Below are 27,214 nucleotides of genomic sequence, written 5' to 3'. Positions count from 1 at the left end.
GACAGGTCTACAGAAGTTTACACTGACAGACAGGTCTACAGAAGTTTACACTGACAGACAGACTTACAGAAGTTTACACTGACAGACAGGTCTACAGAAGTTTACACTGACAGACAGGTCTACAGAAGTTTACACTGACAGACAGACTTACAGAAGTTTACACTGACAGACAGGTCTACAGAAGTTTGCACAAACAGGCAGATTTATCGAAGTTGACAAATATATAGACTTGTCTATAGAAGTTTAAACCAAACAGACTTGTCTATAGAAGTTTAAACCAGCAGACATGTCTATAGAAGTTTAAATCGACAGACTTGTCTATAGAAGTTTAAACCAGCAGACTTGTCTATAGAAGTTTAAACCAGCAGACATGTCTATAGAATTTTAAACCAGCAGACTTGTCTAGAAGTTTAAACCAACAGACTTGTCTACAGAAGTTTAAACCAACAGACTTGTCTATAGAAGTTTTCACGAACAGAGTTATACGAACAGACACATTTATATAAGTTTACACCAGCATACGGATTTATTGAAGTTTGAACAAACATTCATCAAATTTAGACGAGTTTAACTTAAACTCTACTCTACTATGAAAACTATCATCTTTATATCGATCTTTAACTTTTAACCTTGTTGTTATTGTTTTCGCATACGCCAATAACAGTTACCTCCCTTATAAGAAAACGCACCAACTACTGTTATTTTCAATTGTGTAGAAATAAACATTTCAATAACTTTTCATGTAAACGGGAATAAGGTTAAAATTGTTTAAGAACAAACTCTTAGCAATAACGCCTAAACACAAAATTCGCGTGTTAGTTTGATGTCGTAAAACTACCGGAAGTGATGGTGAATGTAAACACAGTCGTGGCTCTCTTTGATTTGGTGAACATTCACAGATTCACACAACACGTTTCAACGTTTCGTTGTTGAAAACAGCACGGAGGATGGCTTAAATTTACACATATTTAGAAGTTTTGCGTTGGCGTCAGTGACTATACAGGACGACTAAAGGATAATATTTTTAGCGGCATCATGTAGTAAGTGTCACATGCATTCTCAGACTCTGAGTTGACATACGGTTCTGCTATAGCACTGCATGATCAGTACAATTCCATAATGATGAGATCCTTACAAATCAGACATTTAGAAACATAAAACTTTCACTTTAAATAATCAATGACGAAAATGTCGTGTCGACATCCATCAGTTCACTATTTTTTTTTATCAGGATATCGTGTTCCAATTTGATTTTTCGGAGAAGAATTGTCTTTGATTAATAAGACAATTGTTTGGAGGAACTAGTGGTTTATGTTTGTACTATTACACTGTATGATATGGTAATCAAGTAACACACAAAATCAACTGATTAGTCGGTGTAGTTTGTACCTAGTGTTAAATATGGTCTCTGTTTCTCAGCAGAAGGGTCAGTGTGGCTTGCACAATGTTAGATGCAGTCTCTGTCGCTCATGTCCAGTGCAACTGATTGGTCAGTGTCACATAATTGTACCTTGTGTTAAATATGGTTTCAATGTTTAATACTGCCTCTGTCACTCAGCTGACTGGTCATTGTGGCTTGTAAATTATTTCTAGGTTTCTGTACCCTGTCATTTCAGTACTTATGGAAGTTGTTTCACTACATGTGAAAACACCCATACTTTTGCATGAAGTTACAGTGTACGCCACCACTTTTTGTGTGATTAAAACAGCTGTTTAAAAATTTATATAATACATGATGCATGCTTCTCTCTGCCACTCAGCTGATGGTGCACGCTTCTCTCTGCCACTCAACTGATGGTGCATGCTTCTCTCTGCCACTCAGCTAATGGTGCATGCTGCTCTCTGCCACTCAGCTGATGGTGCTTGCTTCTCTCTGCTCTCAGCTGATGGTGCATGCATCTCTCTGCCACTCAGCTGATGGTGCATGCTTCTCTCTGCCACTCAGCTGATGGTGCATGCTTCTCTCTGCTCTCAACTGATGGTGCATACTTCTCCTTGCCACTCAGCTGATGGTGCATGGTTCTCTCTGGTACTCAGCGGATGGTGCATGCTTCTCTCTGCCACTCAGCTGATGGTGCATGCTTCTCTCTGCTCTCAACTGATCGTGCATGCTTCTCTCTGTCACTCAGATGTTCGTGCTTGCTTCTCTTTGTCACTCAGCTGATGGTGCATGCTTCTCTTTGCCACTCAGCTGATGGTGCACACTTCTCTCTGTCACTCAGCTGATGATGCATGCTTCTCTCTGCTCTCAACTGATGGTGCATACTTCTCCTTGCCACTCAGCTGATGGTGCATGGTTCTCTCTGGTACTCAACTGATGGTGCATACTTCTCCTTGCCACTCAGCTGATGGTGCATGGTTCTCTCTGCCACTCAGATGATCGTGCTTGCTTTTCTTTGTCACTCAGCTGATGGTGCATGCTTCTCTTTGCCACTCAGCTGATGGTGCACGCTTCTCTCTGTCACTCAGCTGATGATGCATGCTTCTCTCTGCTGTCAGCTGATGGTGCATGCTTCTCTCTACTGTCAGCTGATGATGCATGCTTTTCTCTGCTGTCAGCTGATGGTGCATGCTTCTCTCTGCTGTCAGCTGATGGTGTATGCTTCTCTCTGTCACTCAGCTGATAATGCATGCTTCTCTCTGCCACTCAGCTGATGGTGCACGCTTTTCTCTGCCACTCAGCTGATGGTGCATGCTTCTCTCTGCTGTCAGGTGATGGTGCATGCTTCTCTCTGTCACTCAGCTGATAATGCATGCTTCTCTCTGCCACTCAGCTGATGGTGCACGCTTTTCTCTGCCACTCAGCTGATGGTGCATGCTTCTCTCTGCTGTCAGGTGATGGTGCATGCTTTGCTCTGCTGTCAGCTGATGGTGCATGCTTCTCTCTACTGTCAGCTGATGGTGCATGCTTCTCTCTGCTGTCAGCTGATGGTGCATGCTTCTCTCTGCCACTCAGCTGATGGTGCATGCTTCTCTCTGCTCTCAGCTGATGGTGCACGCTTCTCTCTGCCACTCAGCTGATGGTGCATGGTTCTTTACCTTAGATAGTAGAATCAAAGATTATCATACTAGCTATAGACCTAGACTTGATTCTTGTGAGGATGCCCAGTAGTGCTGAATTTCCCTTGTTCTTATACATTGACCCCCAATTAATTCCAACAAGTTGTGGTATTTATTCATGAGCTGAGATGTAGATGATCTCAACAAATATAAGTAGTGTTAAATCCTGTTGCTGACATCCTATCAGCTGACTGAACATGCTACTTTGACTCTTTTTGCAGATCCATGGATTATCATGCTGGAAACCCAGGTTTGATTCCTGTTGTGGTACTTGGTTATAATGTGTTTCCCCTGTTTTGTTTTCATATTCAATATAGTTCAATATACGTGCTATTCATGAATTTGAAAAGTGATATTTTTTGTTAATTATTCATGATATTACAATCAATCTATATTATGACAAACTTAAAACAAATTTTTTTTATCTGAAACCTATTGTTTATGATCAGTATCTACACTGTTAAATCAATAATATATTGAGTAGCAGCTACAGAATATCCTAACAGTACACTATCAAACACATACACTGTATTGATGTTTATCATCAATAGAAAGATCTACTGTAATCAGTAATACACTGCCATAGAGTGAACCAAGTAATACACTGTCATAGAGTGAACCAAGTAATACACAGCCATAGAGTGAACCAAGTGATACACTGTCATAGAGTGAACCAAGTAATACACTGCCATAGAGTGAACCAAGTAATACACTGCCATAGAGTGAACCAAGTAATACACTGCCATAGAATGAACCAAGTAATACACTGTCATAGAGTGAACCAAGTAATACACTGTCATAGAGTGAACCAAGTAATACACTGCCATAGAGTGAACCAAGTAATACACTGCCATAGAGTGAACCAAGTAATACACTGCCATAGAGTGAACCAAGTAATACACTGTCATAGAGTGAACCAAGTAATACACTGTCATAGAGTGAACCAAGTAATACACTGCCATAGAGTGAACCAAGTAATACACTGCCAGAGTGAACCAAGTAATACACTGTCATAGAGTGAACCAAGTAATACACTGTCATAGAGTGAACCAAGTAATACACAGCCATAGAGTGAACCAAGTAATACACTGCCATAGAGTGAACCAAGTAATACACTGTCATAGAGTGAACCAAGTAATACACTGCCATAGAGTGAACCAAGTAATACACAGCCATAGAGTGAACCAAGTAATACACTGTCATAAAGTGAACCAAGTAATACACAGCCATAGAGTGAACCAAGTAATACACTGTCATAAAGTGAACCAAGTAATACGCAGCCATAGAGTGAACCAAGTAATACACTGCCAGAGTGAACCAAGTAATACACTCTCATAGAGTGAACCAAGTAATACACATCCATAGAGTGAACCAAGTAATACACTGTCATAAAGTGAACCAAGTAATACACTGCCATAGAGTGAACCAAGTAATACACATCCATGGAGTGAACCAAGTAATACACTGTCATAGAGTGAACCAAGTAATACACTGCCATAGAGTGAACCAAGTAATACACTGCCATAGAGTGAACCAAGTAATACACAACCATAGAGTGAACCAAGTAATACACTGCCATAGAGTGAACCAAGTAATACACTGCCATAGAGTGAACCAAGTAATACACTGTCATAGAGTGAACCAAGTAATACACTGTCATAGAGTGAACCAAGTAATACACAGCCATAGAGTGAACCAAGTAATACACTGCCATAGAGTGAACCAAGTAATACACTGCCATAGAGTGAACCAAGTAATACACTGTCATAGAGTGAACCAAGTAATACACTGCCATAGAGTGAACCAAGTAATACACTGCCATAGAGTGAACCAAGTAATACACTGCCATAGAGTGAACCAAGTAATACACTGCCATAGAGTGAACCAAGTAATACACTGTCATAGAGTGAACCAAGTAATACACTGTCATAGAGTGAACCAAGTAATACACTGCCATAGAGTGAACCAAGTAATACACTGCCATAGAGTGAACCAAGTAATACACTGCCAGAGTGAACCAAGTAATACACTGTCATAGAGTGAACCAAGTAATACACTGCCATAGAGTGAACCAAGTAATACACTGCCATAGAGTGAACCAAGTAATACACTGCCATAGAGTGAACCAAGTAATACACTGCCATAGAGTGAACCAAGTAATACACTGCCATAGAGTGAACCAAGTAATACACTGACATAGAGTGAACCAAGTAATACACTGCCATAGAGTGAACCAAGTAATACACATGCCATAGAGTGAACCAAGTAATACACTGTCATAGAGTGAACCAAGTAATACACTGCCATAGAGTGAACCAAGTAATACACAGCCATAGAGTGAACCAAGTAATACACTGTCATAGAGTGAACCAAGTAATACACTGTCATAGAGTGAACCAAGTAATACACTGTCATAGAGTGAACCAAGTAATACACTGCCATAGAGTGAACCAAGTAATACACTGTCATAGAGTGAACCAAGTAATACACTATCATAGAGTGAACCAAGTAATACACTGCCATAGAGTGAACCAAGTAATACACATCCATAGAGTGAACCAAGTAATACACTGCCATAGAGTGAACCAAGTAATACACTGTCATAGAGTGAACCAAGTAATACACTGTCATAGAGTGAACCAAGTAATACACTGTCATAGAGTGAACCAAGTAATACACAGCCATAGAGTGAACCAAGTAATACACTGCCATAGAGTGAACCAAGTAATACACTGTCATAGAGTGAACCAAGTAATACACTGTCATAGAGTGAACCAAGTAATACACTGCCATAGAGTGAACCAAGTAATACACTGCCATAGAGTGAACCAAGTAATACACTGTCATAGAGTGAACCAAGTAATACACTGCCATAGAGTGAACCAAGTAATACACTGCCAGAGTGAACCAAGTAATACACTCTCATAGAGTGAACCAAGTAATACACAACCATAGAGTGAACCAAGTAATACACTGCCATAGAGTGAACCAAGTAATACACTGCCAGAGTGAACCAAGTAATACACAGCCATAGAGTGAACCAAGTAATACACTGCCATAGAGTGAACCAAGTAATATACATCCATAGAGTGAACCAAGTAATACACTATCATAGAGTGAACCAAGTAATACACAGCCATAGAGTGAACCAAGTAATACACAGCCAGAGTGAACCAAGTAATACACTGCCAGAGTGAACCAAGTAATACACTGCCATAGAGTGAACCTCCAGAGTTTTATATATATAAAGAAAAAAGTTAAAACACTGGAAAACACATGATGTAAAACATCAGTACTTTCATTTCTTCTACAGGTGTGTTTTCCAGTGTTTTAACTTTTTTCTATATTTACTAGGCACAGAGAATTCACCACATTTTCAATATATATTCAAATATAAAAGTTGAATTCTCAGTGTCCGGTGAAATATATAAGAATAACTTGAAACAACATATCAAATTAAGCATTAGCGCTTTCAATCGTTTTATTACTTCACAGACATTGTATCTAGGCAAGTTATTAAGCATCATGAAGATTCAGGAATGAAAGTGCTAATGCTTAATTTGACGTGTTGTTTTAAGTTATTCTAATATATATATTTATACCAGTTGTTTTTAATATGATTTAGTATATAATTTAATATAATTACATAAGGTAATTAAATATGTTAGGGTCACGATGATTGTGGTTTCCTAATTATCAATGGATCAAACCACAACTGTTTCATCGCGGTAACCAGTAATCAATTAATCTTTCTGTAGAAAATCTTTTTTTTTTTTTTTTTGAATTTGACCCCAAAAAAGTACCTGCACACTATACCTGAGTGCACACTATACCCGCACATTTACAGTAATGAAATGACACACAGTGTTCATGTGCATGGTGTGTGCTTTAGTAATTATTATGTAAAAAATGGAACATTCCCATGTCAATTACTCTGTAAAAAATCTTTTCAAACCGTACATTCTAACTGCTGACTGATATTGTTTTAGTACAGACATCACCTTTCAGTAGAAACAATCAGGTTTACATGCCTGACTACTTGATACACTTGGTTGATGTAACTGCATCATCCTGCAAAGTATCATAGTTATCAATCGATACTCAATATGTCAGTTTAGATTTGAGGGACTATTCAGTTTGGTAATCTATTTGTTGGTTTAGACAGGTCTAAGGGAGTGTTCAGTTTGTAGCTTGATTTGTTGGTCTAGATCCCTGGTCTGAGGGAGTGTTCAGTTTGTAGTTTGATTTGTTGGTCTAGATCCCTGGTCTGAGGGAGTGTTCAGTTTGTAGTTTGATTTGTTGGTCTAGATTCCTTGTCTAAGGGAGTGTTCAGTTTGTAGCTTGATTTGTTGGTCTAGATCTCTAGTCTGAGGAAGTGTTCAGTTTGTAGTTTGATTTGTTGGTCTAGATTCCTTGTCTGAGGGAGTGTTCAGTTTGTAGTTTGATTTGTTGGTCTAGATCCCTGGTCTGAGGGAGTGTTCAGTTTGTAGCTTGATTTGTTGGTCTAGATCCCTGGTCTGAGGGAGTGTTCAGTTTGTAGTTTGATTTGTTGGTCTAGATCCCTGGTCTGAGGGAGTGTTCAGTTTGTAGTTTGATTTGTTGGTCTAGATCCCTGGTCTGAGGGAGTGTTCAGTTTGTAGTTTGATTTGTTGGTCTAGATTCCTTGTCTAAGGGAGTGTTCAGTTTGTAGCTTGATTTGTTGGTCTAGATCCCTGGTCTGAGGGAGTGTTCAGTTTGTAGCTTGATTTGTTGGTCTAGATCCCTGGTCTGAGGGAGTGTTCAGTTTGTAGCTTGATTTGTTGGTCTAGATCCCTGGTCTGAGGGAGTGTTCAGTTTGTAGTTTGATTTGTTGGTCTAGATCCCTGGTCTGAGGGAGTGTTCAGTTTGTAGTTTGATTTGTTGGTCTAGATCCCTGGTCTGAGGGAGTGTTCAGTTTGTAGTTTGATTTGTTGGTCTAGATCCCTGGTCTGAGGGAGTGATAAGTTGTAACTCTAGTTTATCTGATGTATTGCTATGACTCCAGATTGTACAATCCAGGTGATGGTAATGGTGTTTTATCAATTATGCATGGATACATGCATGCAAGCAGAGCAGTCCAGGAAACAATGCTTAATTTCTATGTTAGTGCAGTGAGGATTTATGTACAGACAAAGGTAAAATTCTAGTGAATTATATACTCAGAATGGACAGGTTTCATTAGAATTGTTAAAGAATTATTGAAATTTCAAACTTAAGCTCCTATTGATGCACTGTTGGGCTCATGCTTTTGTGTACCTGTATTAGACTCCTATCTCCTGACACAAGGTTTATATTGTGATGTCAGATACTGTGTACCTGTATTGTATCTCCAGACACAAGGTTTATATTGTGATGTCAGATACTGTGTACCTGTGTCACCAGACACAAGGTTTATATTGCAATGTCAGATACTGTGTACCTGTGTTGTATCTCCAGACACAAGGTTTATATTGTGATGTCAGATACTGTGTACCTGTGTTGTATCTACAGACACAAGGTTTATATTGTGATGTCAGATACTGTGTACCTGTGTTGTATCTCCAGACACAAGGTTTATATTGTGATGTCAGATACTGTGTAGCTGTGTTGTATCTACAGACACAAGGTTTATATTGTGATGTCAGATACTGTGTACCTGTGTTATATCTCCAGACACAAGGTTTATATTGTGATGTCAGATACTGTGTACCTGTGTACCAGACACAAGGTTTATATTGTGATGTCAGATACTGTGTACCTGTATTGTATCTCCAGACACAAGGTTTATATTGTGATGTCAGATACTGTGTACCTGTGTTGTATCTACAGACACAAGGTTTATATTGTGATGTCAGATACTGTGTACCTGTATTGTATCTCCAGATACAAGGTTTATATTGTGATGTCAGATACTGTGTACCTGTGTTGTATCTACAGACACAAGGTTTATATTGTGATGTCAGATACTGTGTACCTGTATTGTATCTCCAGACACAAGGTTTATATTGTGATGTCAGATACTGTGTACCTGTGTCACCAGACACAAGGTTTATATTGCAATGTCAGATACTGTGTACCTGTGTTGTATCTCCAGACACAAGGTTTATATTGTGATGTCAGATACTGTGTACCTGTGTTGTATCTACAGACACAAGGTTTATATTGTGATGTCAGATACTGTGTACCTGTATTGTATCTCCAGACACAAGGTTTATATTGTGATGTCAGATACTGTGTACCTGTGTTGTATCTACAGACACAAGGTTTATATTGTGATGTCAGATACTGTGTACCTGTGTTGTATCTACAGACACAAGGTTTATATTGTGATGTCAGATACTGTGTACCTGTATTGTATCTCCAGATATAAGGTTTATATTGTGATGTCAGATACTGTGTACCTGTGTTGTATCTACAGACACAAGGTTTATATTGTGATGTCAGATACTGTGTACCTGTGTTGTATCTCCAGACACAAGGTTTATATTGTGATGTCAGATACTGTGTAGCTGTGTTGTATCTACAGACACAAGTTTATATTGTGATGTCAGATACTGTGTACCTGTATTGTATCTCCAGATACAAGGTTTATATTGTGATGTCAGATACTGTGTAGCTGTGTTGTATCTACAGACACAAGGTTTATATTGTGATGTCAGATACTGTGTACCTGTATTGTATCTCCAGACACAAGGTTTATATTGTGATGTCAGATACTGTGTACCTGTGTTGTATCTACAGACACAAGTTTATATTGTGATGTCAGATACTGTGTAGCTGTGTTGTATCTACAGACACAAGTTTATATTGTGATGTCAGATACTGTGTTGCTGTGTTGTATCTACAGACACAAGTTTATATTGTGATGTCAGATACTGTGTACCTGTATTGTATCTCCAGACACAAGGTTTATATTGTGATGTCAGATACTGTGTAGCTGTGTTGTATCTACAGACACAAGTTTATATTGTGATGTCAGATACTGTGTAGCTGTGTTGTATCTACAGACACAAGTTTATATTGTGATGTCAGATACTGTGTTGCTGTGTTGTATCTACAGACACAAGTTTATATTGTGATGTCAGATACTGTGTACCTGTATTGTATCTACAGACACAAGTTTATATTGTGATGTCAGATACTGTGTAGCTGTATTGTATCTCCAGACACAAGGTTTATATTGTGATGTCAGATACTGTGTAGCTGTGTTGTATCTACAGACACAAGTTTATATTGTGATGTCAGATACTGTGTAGCTGTGTTGTATCTACAGACACAAGTTTATATTGTGATGTCAGATACTGTGTACTTGTGTTGTATCTACAGACACAAGGTTTATATTGTGATGTCAGATACTGTGTAGCTGTATTGTATCTCCAGACACAAGGTTTATATTGTGATGTCAGATACTGTGTACCTGTGTTGTATCTCCAGACACAAGGTTTATATTGTGATGTCAGATACTGTGTACCTGTATTGTATCTACAGACACAAGTTTATATTGTGATGTTAGATACTGTGTACCTGTATTGTATCTACAGACACAAGTTTATATTGTGATGTCAGATACTGTGTACCTGTGTTGTACCTGTATCTCTTTCTACTGTTATGTTCTGATGTGAGATGTTGTTTACCTGTGGTCTATGTAGAGTGAATGAGATACACTGGTATAACAACAATTGATGTTAATTTTTTTGTGTGTTACAGATGACCTTGGTGAGGAGGAGATAGTATGCCGTTAGAACGCGGCGCGGCCATCCAGCTGGGACTACTTCTGCTGGCAGTACCAGCCCAGTACTTTGTATCACAGTATTTCTCCGTGTCAGAGTCACAGAGGACGTTTGCCATTAAGAAGTAAACATACATCACAATTTACTTCTTTTGTTAAAATTTGTCAAAAAATAATAGACCTATTCTTTACAATTTTATTGATACATAACAAGGTTCCTGGTTTCCAACTGTCTACTCTCAGTAAAGAATTTCTCTGACTAAAGTAAGGCTTAGTGAACTGGAAAAGGTCTTCTGACTAAAGTAAGGCTTAGTAAATTGGTAAAGGTCTTCTGACTAAAGTAAGGCTTAGTGAACTGGAAAAGGTCTTCTGACTAAAGTAAGGCTTAGTGAACTGGAACAAGTCCTTTGACTATAGTAATGTTAACTGAGATGGAACAGAATTACACACAAATCTATTGTTTAAATGGTAAACCATCTTCTTGCTGTTTTCAGTTTGCTCAACAATGCTGTGGGTTTCAAGAATAAATATCTATCATGGAAATCTTGGCAACAATGGTGTCTGGACATTATTGGCGGTCTCCATGACAACGTTCCTCCCTACACTGGCCAGGACAATGTGAATGGGGAGTCACCTGCAGTGGAAGTCCTGAAGTACAAGGACCCACTAGGCTACTTTGCAGGTAAGACATGGGTAACTGACTTTGTTAATCAGGCTCATCTTAACCTTTTCAGTTTTATCCTGCATGAAAATATAGGTATAAGTAGCAAATGCAATGATAATTAAAATCTGAGTAAAAATTCCTTGTGTGTATGATAACATATGTGTTATAATCTTGCATGTTTCCAGTTCTCATAAGAATATATAATGGAACTTGTCATTGAAATTCTTCTTTTATTAATTTTATATGAAATAAAATCAGGTAGGATCTTCTATAAGTTTTCTGAGGCTGAATAAATGATAAAGTATCAAATATTTGTCTAATTGATGCTCCTTATAACTGTTACAATTTTTAAAAAAAAGTCAAACTAAATTGATAAAGTAATAATCTTGTCTGATCAGTTTATGTGCTTGAATGGAAAATAACATGAAAAAATAAATCATGAGATGAATACAAACAATAATTCATAGGTGATCCAGATCCAAGAAGTCCACGGGCTCCTAACGTGGAGTTTCGTGTCGGACAGGTGGTGCGGCATAAGATCTGGGGGTACAGAGGTGTCATAATAGGCTGGGATGTCACAGCCAGGGTAGGTACAGTATACACAAGGTTTGGGGTACAGAGGTGTCATAATAGACTGGGATGTCACAGCCAGGGTAGGTACAGTATACACAAGGTTTGGGGTACAGATGGGTCATAATAGGCTGGGATATCACAGCCAGGGTAGGTAAAGTATACACAAGGTTTGGGGTACAGAGGTGTCATAATAAGATGGGATGTCACAGCCTGGGTAGGTACAGTATACGCAAGGTTTGGGGTACAGATGGGTCATAATAGGCTGGGATGTCACAGCCAGGGTAGGTACAGTATACACAAGGTTAGGGGTACAGAGGTGTCAAAATAGACTGGGATGTCACAGCCAGGGTAGGTACAGTATACACAAGGTTTGGGGTACAGAGGTGTCATAATAGACTGGGATGTCACAGACAGGGTAGGTACAGTATACACAAGGTTTGGGGTACAGATGGGTCATAATAGACTGGCATGTCACAGCCAGGGTAGGTACAGTATACACAAGGTTTGGGGTACAGATGGGTCATAATAGGCTGGGATGTCACAGCCAGGGTAGGTACAGTATACACAAGGTTAGGGGTACAGAGGTGTCATAATAGACTGGGATGTCACAGCCAGGGTAGGTACAGTATACACAAGGTTTGGGGTACAGATGGGTCATAATAGGCTGGGATGTCACAGCATGGGTAGGTACAGTATACACAAGGGTTGGGGTACAGAGGTGTCATAATAGACTGGGATGTCACAGCATGGGTAGGTACAGTATACACAAGGGTTGGGGTACAGATGGGTCATAATAGACTGGTATGTCACAGCCAGGGTAGGTACAGTATACACAAGGTTTGGGGTACAGATAGGTCATAATAGGCTGGGATGTCACAGCCAGGGTAGGTACAGTATACACAAGGTTTGGGGCACAGATGGGTCATAATAGACTGGTATGTCACAGCCAGGGTAGGTACAGTATACACAAGGTTTGGGGCACAGATGGGTCATAATAGACTGGTATGTCACAGCCAGGGTAGGTACAGTATACACAAGGTTTGGGGTACAGAGGTGTCATAATAGGCTGGGATGTCACAGCCAGGGTAGGTACAGTATACACAAGGTTTGGGGTACAGATGGGTCATAATAGGCTGGGATGTCACAGCATGGATAGGTACAGTATACACAATGTTTGGGGTACAGATTGGACATAATAGGCTGGGATGTCACAGCCAGGGTAGGTACAGTATACACAAGGTTTGGGGTACAGATGGGTCATAATAGGCTGGGATGTCACAGCCAGGGTAGGTACAGTATACACAAGGTTTGGGGTACAGATTGGTCATAATAGGCTGGGTTGTTACAGACAGGGTAGGTACAGTATACACAAGGTTTGGGGTACAGATGGGTCATAATAGGCTGGGATGTCACAGCCAGGGTAGGTACAGTATACACAAGGTTTGGGGTACAGATGGGTCATAATAGGCTGGGATGTCACAGCATGGGTAGGTACAGTATACACAAGGGTTGGGGTACAGATGGGTCATAATAGACTGGGATGTCACAGCCAGGGTAGGTATAGTATACACAAGGTTTGGGGTACAGATGGGTCATAATAGGCTGGGTTGTTACAGACAGGGTAGGTACAGTTTACACAAGGTTTGGGGTACAGATGGGTCATAATAGGCTGGGATGTCACAGCCAGGGTAGGTACAGTATACACAAGGTTTGGGGCACAGATGGGTCATAATAGACTGGTATGTCACAGCCAGGGTAGGTACAGTATACACAAGGTTTGGGGCACAGATGAGTCATAATAGACTGGTATGTCACAGCCAGGGTAGGTACAGTATACACAAGGTTTGGGGTACAGAGGTGTCATAATAGGCTGGGATGTCACAGCCAGGGTAGGTACAGTATACACAAGGTTTGGGGTACAGATGGGTCATAATAGGCTGGGATGTCACAGCATGGGTAGGTACAGTATACACAATGTTTGGGGTACAGATTGGACATAATAGGCTGGGATGTCACAGCCAGGGTAGGTACAGTATACACAAGGTTTGGGGTACAGATGGGTCATAATAGGCTGGGATGTCACAGCCAGGGTAGGTACAGTATACACAAGGTTTGGGGTACAGATTGGTCATAATAGGCTGGGTTGTTACAGACAGGGTAGGTACAGTATACACAAGGTTTGGGGTACAGATGGGTCATAATAGGCTGGGATGTCACAGCCAGGGTAGGTACAGTATACACAAGGTTTGGGGTACAGATGGGTCATAATAGGCTGGGATGTCACAGCATGGGTAGGTACAGTATACACAAGGGTTGGGGTACAGATGGGTCATAATAGACTGGGATGTCACAGCCAGGGTAGGTATAGTATACACAAGGTTTGGGGTACAGATGGGTCATAATAGGCTGGGTTGTTACAGACAGGGTAGGTACAGTTTACACAAGGTTTGGGGTACAGATGGGTCATAATAGACTTGGAGGTCACAGCCAGGGTAGGTACAGTATACGCAAGGTTTGGGGTACAGATGGGTCATAATAGACTGGGATGTCACAGCCAGGGTAGGTACAGTATACACAAGGTTTGGGGTACAGATGGGTCATAATAGGCTGGGATGTCACAGCCTGGGTAGGTACAGTATACACAAGGTTTGGGGTACAGATGGGTCATAATAGACTGGGATGTCACAGCCAGGGTAGGTACAGTATACACAAGGTTTGGGGTACAGATGGTTCATAATAGGCTGGGATGTCACAGCCTTGGTAGGTACAGTATACACAAGGTTTGGGGTACAGATGGGTCATAATAGACTGGGATGTCACAGCCAGGGTAGGTACAGTATACACAAGGTTTGGGGTACAGATAGGTCATAATAGGCTGGGTTGTTACAGACAGGGTAGGTACAGTATACACAAGGTTTGGGGTACAGAGGTGTCATAATAGGCTGGTATGTCACAGCCAGGTTAAGTTGTGCATAAAACCTATTGCTATCAATTGGAAGAAACTACTCTTTGGTTTCATAAAGATAATAAAAATTTCTATTTTGACTGATAAATTGAAGATGTGTAAATACAGTTTAGTTACAAACTTTGATCATTGCTTATGACGATGACAAGTACCCTGGTACCATAACTTCAACGCTTCTTTTATGACTTTATATTATTCAAATGCATCAATGTAATGATTGTATTACAGGCACCAGAATCTTGGCTAAAAGACAACCATGCTGAGGGTAAACAGGTAGGTTTATAGTATTTTTAATTTGTATCTATGTATTCTAGATGATCCAGATTTAACGCACTATCAATATTTAAATGTCATCTAATGCTGTAGAGTTGATAATATTCTCAGGGTTTGGTTTCACTTGATTATAAGATATAATCTCTGAAAATGATAAAAACATATATAGATCGACTACTGTGTTGCCCTGGTAACTGTCGTATGTAACAAAATAAAGTAAACACACCGACATAATGTATATTACCTGATATTTGAGAAACATGACCTAGTCATTAACAAGCTATTAACACGAGACATTAGACCAGGATTAAGTGAACTGCTAACCTTTCACTGACTGACTCACCTGTGAATGCCCTTAATGAGTAAGTGAACAGTAAGACAGAGAAATTGGACAACACAAAATTTAATCCTGCAAACTAGTACAGACTATGTCAAATGTGAAATATAAGACCTGTTTAAATACGCTACCATATATAGTATTGGATAAATAAATACTTACTGAAAGGTTCACATGTATCACTGTAACAAACACATACATTAAAAGATCTAAACCAGTAATGCCAATCAGGAGAAACTGACAATCAATTTCCTTTTGACATGATATCTGGTTAATACTAAAACAATGACATAACTGTTAGCGAAGACATCCCTGCTGTTGGCAAAATTTATAGCACCTAGTATTGAACACATTGCATTAGGTGCTAAGCAGGAAGCACCTATTGAATATTACATGTAAAGACTGCCAGTAACAGTTTAGTTTGTGTGTTACAGTACTGGAGGAAAATGCCAAACTATTCAATCCTGGTGGACACTCGGGACAGAATGTCACCTCAAATGACTTATGTACCACAGGAAAACTTACAGGTTATCACTAACATGAGGGTAGGTACAGGTTATCAGTAATGTGAGGGTATGTACAGGTTATCACTAATGTGAGGGTATGTACAGGTTATCACTAATGTGAGGGTATGTACAGATTATCACTAATGTGAGGGTATGTACAGATTATCACTAATGTGAGGGTATGTACAGGTTATCACTAATGTGAGGGTATGAACAGATTATCACTAATGTGAGGGTAGGTACAGGTTATCACTAATGTGAGGGTAGGTACAGGTTATCACTAATGTGAGGGTAGGTACAGGTTATCACAAATGTGAGGGTAGGTACAGGTTATCACTAATGTACAGGTTATCACTAATGTACAGGTTATCACTAATGTGAGGGTAGGTACAGGTTATCACTAATGTGAGGGTAGGTACAGGTTATCACTAATGTGAGGGTATGTACAGGTTATCACTAATGTGAGGGTATGTACAGGTTATCACTAATGTGAGGGTATGTACAGATTATCACTAATGTGAGGGTATGTACAGGTTATCACTAATGTGAGGGTATGTACAGGTTATCACTAATGTGAGGGTATGTACAGATTATCACCAATGTGAGGGTATGTACAGATTATCACTAATGTGAGGGTATGTACAGATTATCACCAATGTGAGGGTATGTACAGGTTATCACTAATGTGAGGGTAGGGTGAGGGTATGGTACAGGTTATCACTATGTGAGGGTACACATTATCACTAATGTAGGGTAGGTTATCACTAATGTGAGGGTAGGTACAGGTTATCACTAATGTGAGGGTATGAACAGATTATCACTAATGTGAGGGTAGGTACAGGTTATCACTAATGTGAGGGTATGTACAGATTATCACCAATGTGAGGGTATGTACAGTTATCACTAATGTGAGGGTAGGTACAGGTTATCACCAATGTGAGGGTATGTACAGTTATCACTAATGTGAGGGTAGGTATAGGTTATCACTAATGTGAGGGTATGTACAGATTATCACTAATGTGAGGGTATGTACAGTTATCACTAATGTGAGGGTATGTACAGGTTATCACTAATGTGAGGGTAGGTACAGGTTATCACTAATGTGAGGGTATGTACAGGTTATCACTAATGTGAGGGTAGGTACAGGTTATCACTAATGTGAGGGTATGTACAGTTATCACTAATGTGAGGGTATGTACAGATTATCACTAATGTGAGGGTATGTACAGGTTATCACTAATGTGAGGGTAGGTACAGATTATCACCAATGTGAGGGTATGTACAGGTTATCACTAATGTGAGGGTAGGTACAGGTTATCACCAATGTGAGGGTATGTACAGATTATCACTAATGTGAGGGTATGTATGGTTATCACTAATGTGAGGGTATATACAGATTATCACTAATGTGAGGGTATGTACAGATGATCACCAATGTGAGGGTATGTACAGGTTATCACTAATGTGAGGGTATGTAGAGGTTATCACTAATGTGAGGGTATGTACAGGTTATCACTAATGTGAGGGTAGGTACAGGTTATCACTAATGCGAGGGTATGTACACATTACCCCTAATGTGAGGGTAGGTACAGGTTATCACTGATGTGAGGGTATGTAGAGGTTATCACTAATGTGAGGGTAGGTATAGGTTATCACTAATGTGAGGGTATGTACAGGTTATCACTAATGCGAGGGTATGTACAGATTATCACTAATGTGAGGGTATGTACAGGTTATCACTGATGTGAGGGTATGTAGAGGTTATCACTGATGTGAGGGTAGGTATAGGTTATCACTAATGTACAGGTTATCACTAATGTGAGGGTAGGTACAGGTTATCACTAATGTGAGGGTATGTACAGATGATCACTAATGTGAGGGTATGTACAGGTTATCACTAATGTGAGGGTATGAACAGATTATCACTAATGTGAGGGTATGTACAGGTTATCACTAATGTGATCACTAATGTGAGGGTATGTACAGATTATCACTAATGTGAGGGTATGTACAGGTTATCCCTAATGTGAGGGTATGAACAGATTATTACTAATGTGAGGGTATGTACAGGTTATCACTGATGTGAGGGTATGAACAGATTATCACTAATGTGAGGGTATGAACAGATTATCACTAATGTGAGGGTATGTACAGGTTATCACTAATGTGAGGGTATGAACAGATTATCACTAATGTGAGGGTATGTACAGGTTATCACTAATGTGAGGGTATGAACAGGTTATCACTAATGTGAGGGTATGTACAGGTTATCACTAATGTGAGGGTATGTACAGGTTATCACTAATGTGAGGGTAGGTATAGGTTATCACTAATGTGAGGGTATGTACAGGTTATCACTAATGTGAGGGTAGGTACAGGTTATCACTAATGTGAGGGTAGGTACAGGTTATCACTAATGTGAGGGTATGTACAGGTTATCACTAATGTGAGGGTAGGTACAGGTTATCACTAATGTGAGGGTAGGTACAGGTTATCACTAATGTGAGGGTATGTACAGATTATCACTAATGTGAGGGTATGTACAGTTATCACTAATGTGAGGGTATGTACAGGTTATCACTAATGTGAGGGTATGTACAGGTTATCACTAATGTGAGGGTAGGTACAGGTTATCACTAATGTGAGGGTATGTACAGGTTATCACTAATGTGAGGGTAGGTATAGGTTATCACTGATGTGAGGGTATGTACACGTTACCCCTAATGTGAGGGTATGTACAGGTTATCACTAATGTGAGGGTATGTACAGGTTATCACTAATGTGAGGGTATGTACAGGTTATCACTAATGTGAGGGTATGTACAGGTTATCACTAATGTGAGGGTATGTACAGGTTATCACTAATGTGAGGGTATGAACAGATTATCACTAATGTGAGGGTAGGTACAGGTTATCACTAATGTGAGGGTATGTACAGGTTATCACTAATGTGAGGGTATGTACAGATTATCACCAATGTGAGGGTATGTACAGGTTATCACTAATGTGAGGGTAGGTATAGGTTATCACTAATGTGAGGGTAGGTATAGGTTATCACTAATGTGAGGGTAGGTACAGGTTATCACTAATGTGAGGGTATGTACAGGTTATCACTAATGTGAGGGTAGGTACAGGTTATCACTAATGTGAGGGTATGTACAGATTATCACTAATGTGAGGGTATGTACAGATTATCACCAATGTGAGGGTATGTACAGGTTATCACTAATGTGAGGGTAGGTACAGGTTATCACTAATGTGAGGGTATGTACAGGTTATCACTAATGTGAGGGTATGTACAGATTATCACCAATGTGAGGGTAGGTACAGGTTATCACTAATGTGAGGGTAGGTACAGGTTATCACTAATGTGAGGGTAGGTATAGGTTATCACTAATGTGAGGGTAGGTACAGGTTATCACTAATGTGAGGGTATGTACAGATTATCACTAATGTGAGGGTATGTACAGGTTATCACCAATGTGAGGGTATGTACAGGTTATCACTAATGTGAGGGTAGGTACAGATTATCACTAATGTGAGGGTATGTACAGATTATCACTAATGTGAGGGTAGGTACAGATTATCACTAATGTGAGGGTATATACAGATTATCACTAATGTGAGGGTATGTACAGATGATCACCAATGTGAGGGTAGGTACAGATTATCACTAATGAAAAATACCTCTGTTACATTGGCGCCCATGTAGGGACCCGGGAATAGTACTTAGCCATGCCCCACCGGCGTCGCTGTAACCCCTGGAAACTCGAGGACGAGTTATTTCCTGGAGGGGGAGTATAACCCTGGTAAAATACTAGCCGCAATTACCACTCGGCTAGAGAGAACTTCTCTTGAGGGTAGCTCGATTGGTTATCAGACTAGTAAGCCAGGGGTCCCGGGTTCGATTCCTAGCGGAGGCATTGAGATGAAAAATGACCTCTGTTACATCAGTAATGTGAGGGTAGGTACAGGTTATCACTAACGTGAGGGTATGTACAGGTTATCACTAATGTGAGGGTATGTACAGGTTATCACTAATGTGAGGGTAGGTATAGGTTATCACTAAAGTGAGGGTATGTACAGATTATCAGTAATGTGAGGGTATGTACAGATTATCACTAATGTGAGGGTAGGTACAGGTTATCACTGATGTGAGGGTATGTTCAGATATCAGTAACATTCGATAGTAATTGTTTGCTGTAAATACATTACAGGTAATGCACCCCAGCTTGGATCATTACTTTGAGATGTTTGATGGAGCACAGTACATTCCTCGTCCCTGGTTAAAGGCTGTTTATCCCCATGACTGACTCCAGCCACATCCCCATGACCGACTGCAGCCACAGCTGTGTGTCTATATGCCTACACCTACATAAACATTGAGGATGTTTGAAGATTCCCAGTAACATGTAATTCTGTGTTCAAACATGATGTACTTTAAATGAGAATCTGGGATATCATTATTCTGTCATTTATTTTTTGAGATAGTGGTTTATATGTCAATTCTATTTTGGTATTTTGTCATCCAGCTAATATCAGTGTATGTTTGTGTGTTAAACATGATGTATGGAAATCCTATACACAGTGTATTTGTGTGTGTGTGTTCTACATACACTCTATGTGCCTCACAGGAAGATATGTAAACCATGTATATTGTATGTAAGATATGAACTGTGTATGTATGATATCTACAATGTATGTATAATATATACTGTAGGTATAGTATGTACAATATTTACACTGTCTATGATATGTATGTTTGTCTTTGATGAGGTGAGAGTTGTAAACCCTGATGTTTGTCTACAACTAAGCGAGAGTTGTATACCCTTATATTTATCTTTAACCAGGTTAGAGTTATAGATACTTATACTTGTTTATAACCAGGTTAGAGTTGGAGACCCAAATGTTTGTCTTTAAAGAGGTGAGAGTTACATTACGTGGTGAGAGTTGTAGTCCCATTATGAGGTGAGAGTTGTAGCCCCATTATGAGGTGAGAGTTGTAGCCCCATTACAGGGTGAGAGTTGCAGCCCCATTACGAGGTGAGAGTTGTAGCCCCATTACTAGGTGAGAGTTGTAGCCCCGTTATGAGGTGAGAGTTGTAGCCCCATTACAGGGTGGGAGTTGTAGCCCCATTACGGGATGAGAGTTGTAGCCCCATTACAGGATGAGAGTTGTAGCCCCATTACAGCGTGAGAGTTGTAGCCCCATTGTGAGGTGGGAGTTGTAGCCCCATTATGAGGTGAGAGTTGTAGCCCCATTATTAGGTGAGAGTTGCAGCCCCGTTACCGGGTGGGAGTTGTAACCCCATTACGAGGTGAGAGTTGTAGCCCCATTATGAGGTGAGAGTTGTAGCACCATTACGGGATGAGAGTTGTAGCCCCATTATGACGTGAGAGTTATAGCCCCATTATGAGGTGAGAGTTGTAGCCCCATTACAGGGTGAGAGTTGTAACCACATTACAGGGTGAGAGAGTTATAGCCCCATTATGAGGTGAGAGTTGTAGCCCCATTACGGGATGAGAGTTGTAGCCCCATTACAGCGTGAGAGTTGTAGCCCCATTGTGAGTTGGGAGTTGTAGCCCCATTATGAGGTGAGAGTTGTAGCCCCATTAGAGGGTGAGAGTTGTAACCCCATTATGAGGTGAGAGTTGTAGCCTCATTATGAGGTGAGAGTTGTAGCCCCATTATGAGGTGGAGTTGTAGCCCCATTACGAGGTGAGAGTTGTAACCCCATTACGAGGTGAGAGTTGCAGCCCCATTACAGGGTGAGAGTTATAGCCCCATTATGAGGTGAGAGTTGTAGCCCCATTACAGGGTGAGAGTTGTAACCACATTACAGGGTGAGAGAGTTATAGCCCCATTACGAGGTGAGAGTTGTAGCCCCATTACGGGATGAGAGTTGTAGCCCCATTACAGGGTGAGAGTTGTAGCCCCATTGTGAGGTGGGAGTTGTAGCCCCATTATGAGGTGAGAGTTGTAGCCCCATTATGAGGTGAGAGTTGTAGCCCCATTACAGGGTGAGAGTTGTAGCCCCATTATAGAGTGAGAGTTGTAGCCCCATTACGAGGTGAGAGTTGTAACCCCATTACGAGGTGAGAGTTATAGCCCCATTACGAGGTGAGAGTTGTAGCCCCATTACGAGGTGAGAGTTGTAGCCCCATTATGGAGTGAGAGTTGTAGCCCCATTATGGAGTGAGAGTTGTAGCCCTGTTATGAGGTGAGAGTTGTAGCCCTGTTATGAGGTGGGATGTTGGTCTATAATGATTTAAGGGTTTATGATTATTCTTTTGTCAGGTCTGACTTGACATGCAGCCATTCTGGTATTAATATTTTCTGCTGGTATGTATAATATGGTGTATGCTGGGCATCGACTGGGTATTTCTGCTGATTTTTCTACATTACTGATAAATGTGTACAGGTAACGAGCTGTCATGTTATTTATATGTAAATAAAGGATAAACCTTATTCCATCAGATATTTATAGTTATGAAGATGTTTAACTGATGTGTAATTGGCTCTTTTAAGAATGATTGTGCATTATGGGAGACGTGTGTACCTTATTGACCAGAAAAGTCCTGCTCACCTGACAGAACTAACAGGTCCTGATATTGCTATCTACATAAGTAACACCTTTGTTGTTTCTGACATATGACTGCTGCCATGATCTGGTCAACGTTTCTATAAAGAGACTGAAATAATTATGTTTTTGAATCCCAGTAAACCTGTCAAGACCAACACAGAGAGTTAAACAAGATTAGACAGTTTAGTCTTCAGACAGAGGAGGACACTGGTCAAGTTTGGTGTCAGTTAGGTGTTTCTGTGTAGGTTTAGGACAGAGGAGACAGACTGTTGTTATAGGAGGACACTAGTGAAGTTTGGTATCAGTTACGTGTTTCTGTGTAGGTTTAGGACAGAGGAGACAGGCTGTTGTTACAGGAGGACACTAGTGAAGTTTGGTGTCAGTTTAGTGTTTCTGTGTAGGTTTAGGACAGAGGAGACAGGCTGTTGTTATAGGAGGACACTAGTGAAGTTTGGTGTCAGTCAAGTGTTTCTGTGTAGGTTTAGGACAGAGGAGACAGACGGTTGTTACTGGAGGACACTGGTGAAGTTTGGTGTCAGTTACGTGTTTCTGTGTAGGTTTAGGACAAAGGAGACAGACAGTTGTTACAGGAGGACACTAGTGAAGTTTGGTGTCAGTTTAGTGTTTCTGTGTAGGTTTAGGACAGAGGAGACAGGCTGTTGTTACAGGAGGACACTGGTGAAGTTTGGTGTCAGTTAAGTGTTTCTGTGTAGGTTTAGGACAGAGGAGACAGACGGTTGTTACTGGAGGACACTGGTGAAGTTTGGTGTCAGTTAAGTGTTTCTGTGTAGGTTTAGGACAGAGGAGACAGACTGTTGTTGCAGGAGGACACTGGTGAAGTTTGGTGTCAATTAAGTGTTTCTGTTTGTTGTTTTGGTGAGATAAAAATTTTCTATAAAGACATGTGAAGGAGAAATGTTTTTTTTTGTGACATAAAGATAAAGATTTACTGGGAGTAATAAAGTTTGGTGTCAGTTAAGTGTTTCTGTGTAGGTTTAGGACAGAGGAGATCATCATCATCACTGGAGGATCATCATCAAGTTTGGTGTCAGTTAATGTTTCTGTGTAGGTTTCACAGAGGAGACAGACTGTTGTTGCAGGAGGACACTCAATTAAGTGTTTCTGTTTGTTGTTTTGGTGATCATCATTTTCATCAAGACATCAAGGAGAAATGTTTTTTTTTGTGACATAAAGATAAAGATTTACTGGGAGTAATAAAGCTTTGTTATGTTGTTTCTTCTACTGCACCATCATCATCATCATCATCATCGTCATCGTCATCGTCATCATCATCATCAACATCATCGTCATCATCATCATCATCATCATCATCATCATCATCATCATCATCATCATCATCAACATCTTCATCATAATCTTCATCATCATCATCGTCATCGTCATCATCATCAACATCGTCCTTATCATCGTCATCGTCATCATCATCAACATCGTCCTTATCATCATCATCATCATCATCATCATCATCATCATCATCATCATCATCATCATCATCATCTTATGATGAACCCTTCGTTCGTAGTTTGACATGCTCAGATCAACCAGGAACTTTAATTATCATACTTGTTTCCTTAATATTGAATTTACCTACTAATTTTCTAGATAACTTATTGAAGACTTATTTGCAAGAGCTTGAGCCAAAGTAAACAACAAAAATATAAACTTGCACGAAAGTATACCATAGAATTAAAATGGTTATCATACTGAAGTACCAAGTTTTAACAATCCTCCTCATAGGCGGACGGAAAACGGTCGAAGTAAGTGAGGCATTTCGCTATAAACAGACTGATTTGTTCTGTACTGGAAGACCTAGAAATACTTCGAAATGTGTCTTTAAAAAAAGGAATTAGCTCTACTCATCTATTGGTAACATGGACTTAAATACGTGATGTATAACTCAGTAAGAATTAGTGAGGTTTACCTGTCTAATGGTAACAAGGACTTAAATACGTGATGTATATCTCAGTGATAATTAGTAAGGTTTACCTGTCTAATGGTAACAAGGACTTAAATACGTGTTGTATATCTCAGTAAGAATTAGTGAGGTTTACCTGTCTAATGGTAACAAGGACTTAAATACGTGTTGTATATCTCAGTAAGAATTAGTGAGGTTTACCTGTCTAATGGTAACAAGGACTTAAATACGTGATGAATATTTCAGTAAGAATAAGTGAGGTTAACATGTCTAATGGTAACAAGGACAAATACGTGATGTATATCTCGGTAAGAATTAGTGAGGCTTACCTGTCTAATGGTAACAAGGACTTAAATACGTGATGTATATATCGGTAAGAATAAGTGATGTTAACCTGTCTAATGGTAACAAGGACTTTAACACGTGATGTATATCTCAGTAAGAATTAGTGAGGCTTACCTGTCTAATGGTAACAAGGACTTAAATACGTGATGTATATCTCAGTAAGAATTAGTGAGGTTTACCTGTCTAATGGTAACAAGGACTTAAATACGTGATGTATATCTCAGTAAGAATTAGTGAGGTTTACCTGTCTTATGGTAACAAGGACTTAAATACGTGATGTATATCTCAGTAAGAATTAGTGAGGCTTACCTGTCTAATGGTAACAAGGACTTATATCGTGATGTATATCTCAGTAAGAATTAGTAAGGATACCTGTCTAATGGTGAACAAGACTTAAAGCAAATATTGTATATCTCAGTAAGAATTAGTGAGGTTTACTTCTAATGGTAACAATGGAGTTAAATAAGGGATTCTGTATCTCAGTCATCCTGTAGTGTTGGGCGAGTTTGTGAGCAGACGACATCCACTTATATAATGGGGACTAGTCATGTCACTGGGTGGGACAACACATCATTGTTTTACAGTCTAAAGTACAGTTTTTGTATCTGGAGCCTTTTTGTGTATCCTGTTGTAAAGTAGGTACGTAAGATCAATGCTACACGCACGTGTATTGACTGACACGAGCCTTCTCCCGTTTATTATAGAAGGGAATATTTTAAGATAAAATATTTTATTTTTCCAATTTTCTGTCATTTTCAAATCAAACTCTACATTTGTCACCACAGCGATAATAATGGAAGTTAACACTTTACTAAACCATATGGATAGTCCGTACCGTCAAACGACTTCATACTAAACTCTACATTACATTTGTCACCCCAGCGATACTAATGGAAGTTAACAGTATTCCACTTATATAATACACATCTAATATTTTCTTTTCAGTAAAATCAAACTCTACATTTGTCACCCCAGCGATACTAATGGAAGGTAACGGTTTACTAAACCATATGGATAGTCCGTACCGTCAAACGACTTCATACTAAACTCTACATTACATTTGTCACCCCAGCGATACTAATGGAAGTTAACAGTTTACTAAAGTATCAAGTAAAATCAAACTCTACATTTGTCACCCCAGCGATACTAATGGAAGGTAACGGTTCACTAAACCATATGGATAGTCCGTGCCGTCAAACGACGTCATACTAAACCATATGGATAGTCCGTACCGTCACATGACGTCATACTAAACCCTACGGATAGTCCGCACCGTCACATGACGTCATACCAAACCCTATTGATAGTCCGTACCGTCATACGACATCGCGCTAAATCCATTGGTTATCCGCACCGTTACCCTGCCTCATGCTAAACCCAATGGTTGTCCTCACCGTTACCCTGCGTCACGCTAAACCCATTGGTTGTCCTCACCGTTACCCTGCGTCACGCTTAACCCATTGGTTGTCCTTACCGTTACCCTGCCTCACGCTAAACGCATTGGTTGTCCTCACCGTTACCCTTCGTCACGCTTAACCCAGTGGTTGTCCGCACCGTTACCCTGTGTCGCGCTAATTCCATCGGTTGCGCACGCCGTTACCTTGCGTCGCGCTAAACCCATTGATTGTGCACGCCGTTACCCTGCGTCGCGCTAAATCCATTGGCTGTCCTCACCGTTACCCTGTGTCGCGCTAAATCCATTGGCTGTCCTCACCGTTACCCTGTGTCGCGCTAAATCCATTGGCTGTCCTCACCGTTAACCTGTGTCGCGCTAAATCCATTGGTTGTGCATGCCGTTACCCTGTGTCGCGCTAAATCCATTGGTTGTGCACGCCGTTACCCTGCGTCGAGCTAAACCCATTGGTTGTTCGCACCGTTACCTTGTGAAGATACACTCTTTGTATACGGAAGGCACCTTGATCGCGTCCTGTTTGTATGGAGGATATGGAACTCTCCCATTCCACAAACACCTATCTTTAATTTGAGCGGCAATTTTCGCTTCGCTTTCCCCTTTTAGCAACTGGGTGTTTTATACCGATTGCTATCGGGCATACTTTATAGCATTACACCACGGTTTGATCAAGGTCAAAGGTCACGATCAGTCGCCAACAATGGAACCATTTCAGGGTTTTGTACAAAACGCTATGGAAACTGGATAATGTCATGAATTTATAATTTGTAATTATTTTATATTGATAGTAATCGTTGTATAATGTAAACAATTTCGGCAGAATTGATGTAATATC

The 27,214-nt window shown here is 40.1% G+C and overlaps 1 protein-coding gene across 2 annotated transcripts; it reads left to right on the top strand.

Annotated features, from left to right (window-relative positions):
• The first annotated feature begins 853 nt into the window (after positions 1-853).
• LOC132543729 (uncharacterized) lies at positions 854-23,650 on the top strand. Of its 2 annotated transcripts, XR_009553980.1 has the most exons (8): positions 854-1,040; positions 10,765-10,911; positions 11,281-11,468; positions 11,918-12,036; positions 15,217-15,261; positions 16,033-16,143; positions 20,321-20,879; positions 21,072-23,650. XR_009553980.1 is itself a non-coding variant. In XM_060207250.1 (7 exons), the coding sequence occupies exons 2-7, from the start codon at positions 10,790-10,792 to the stop codon at positions 20,414-20,416; spliced, it is 681 nt and encodes a 226-aa protein (XP_060063233.1). In that variant the 5' UTR covers positions 854-1,040; positions 10,765-10,789; the 3' UTR covers positions 20,417-23,650. The 2 variants fall into 2 exon arrangements, 1 of the variants encoding a protein (XP_060063233.1); XM_060207250.1 differs by having other exon boundaries at positions 20,321-23,650.
• Positions 23,651-27,214: the final 3,564 nt, after the last annotated feature.

This window comes from Ylistrum balloti, unplaced genomic scaffold, assembly GCF_031769215.1.
Source record: "Ylistrum balloti isolate Yb309-2 unplaced genomic scaffold, AGI_CSIRO_Ybal_v1 Utg369764, whole genome shotgun sequence".
Taxonomy (NCBI): domain Eukaryota; kingdom Metazoa; phylum Mollusca; class Bivalvia; order Pectinida; family Pectinidae; genus Ylistrum; species Ylistrum balloti.
The sequence above is the reverse complement of the archived record's forward strand: the minus strand, read 5'-3'. Positions and strand labels throughout refer to the sequence as shown.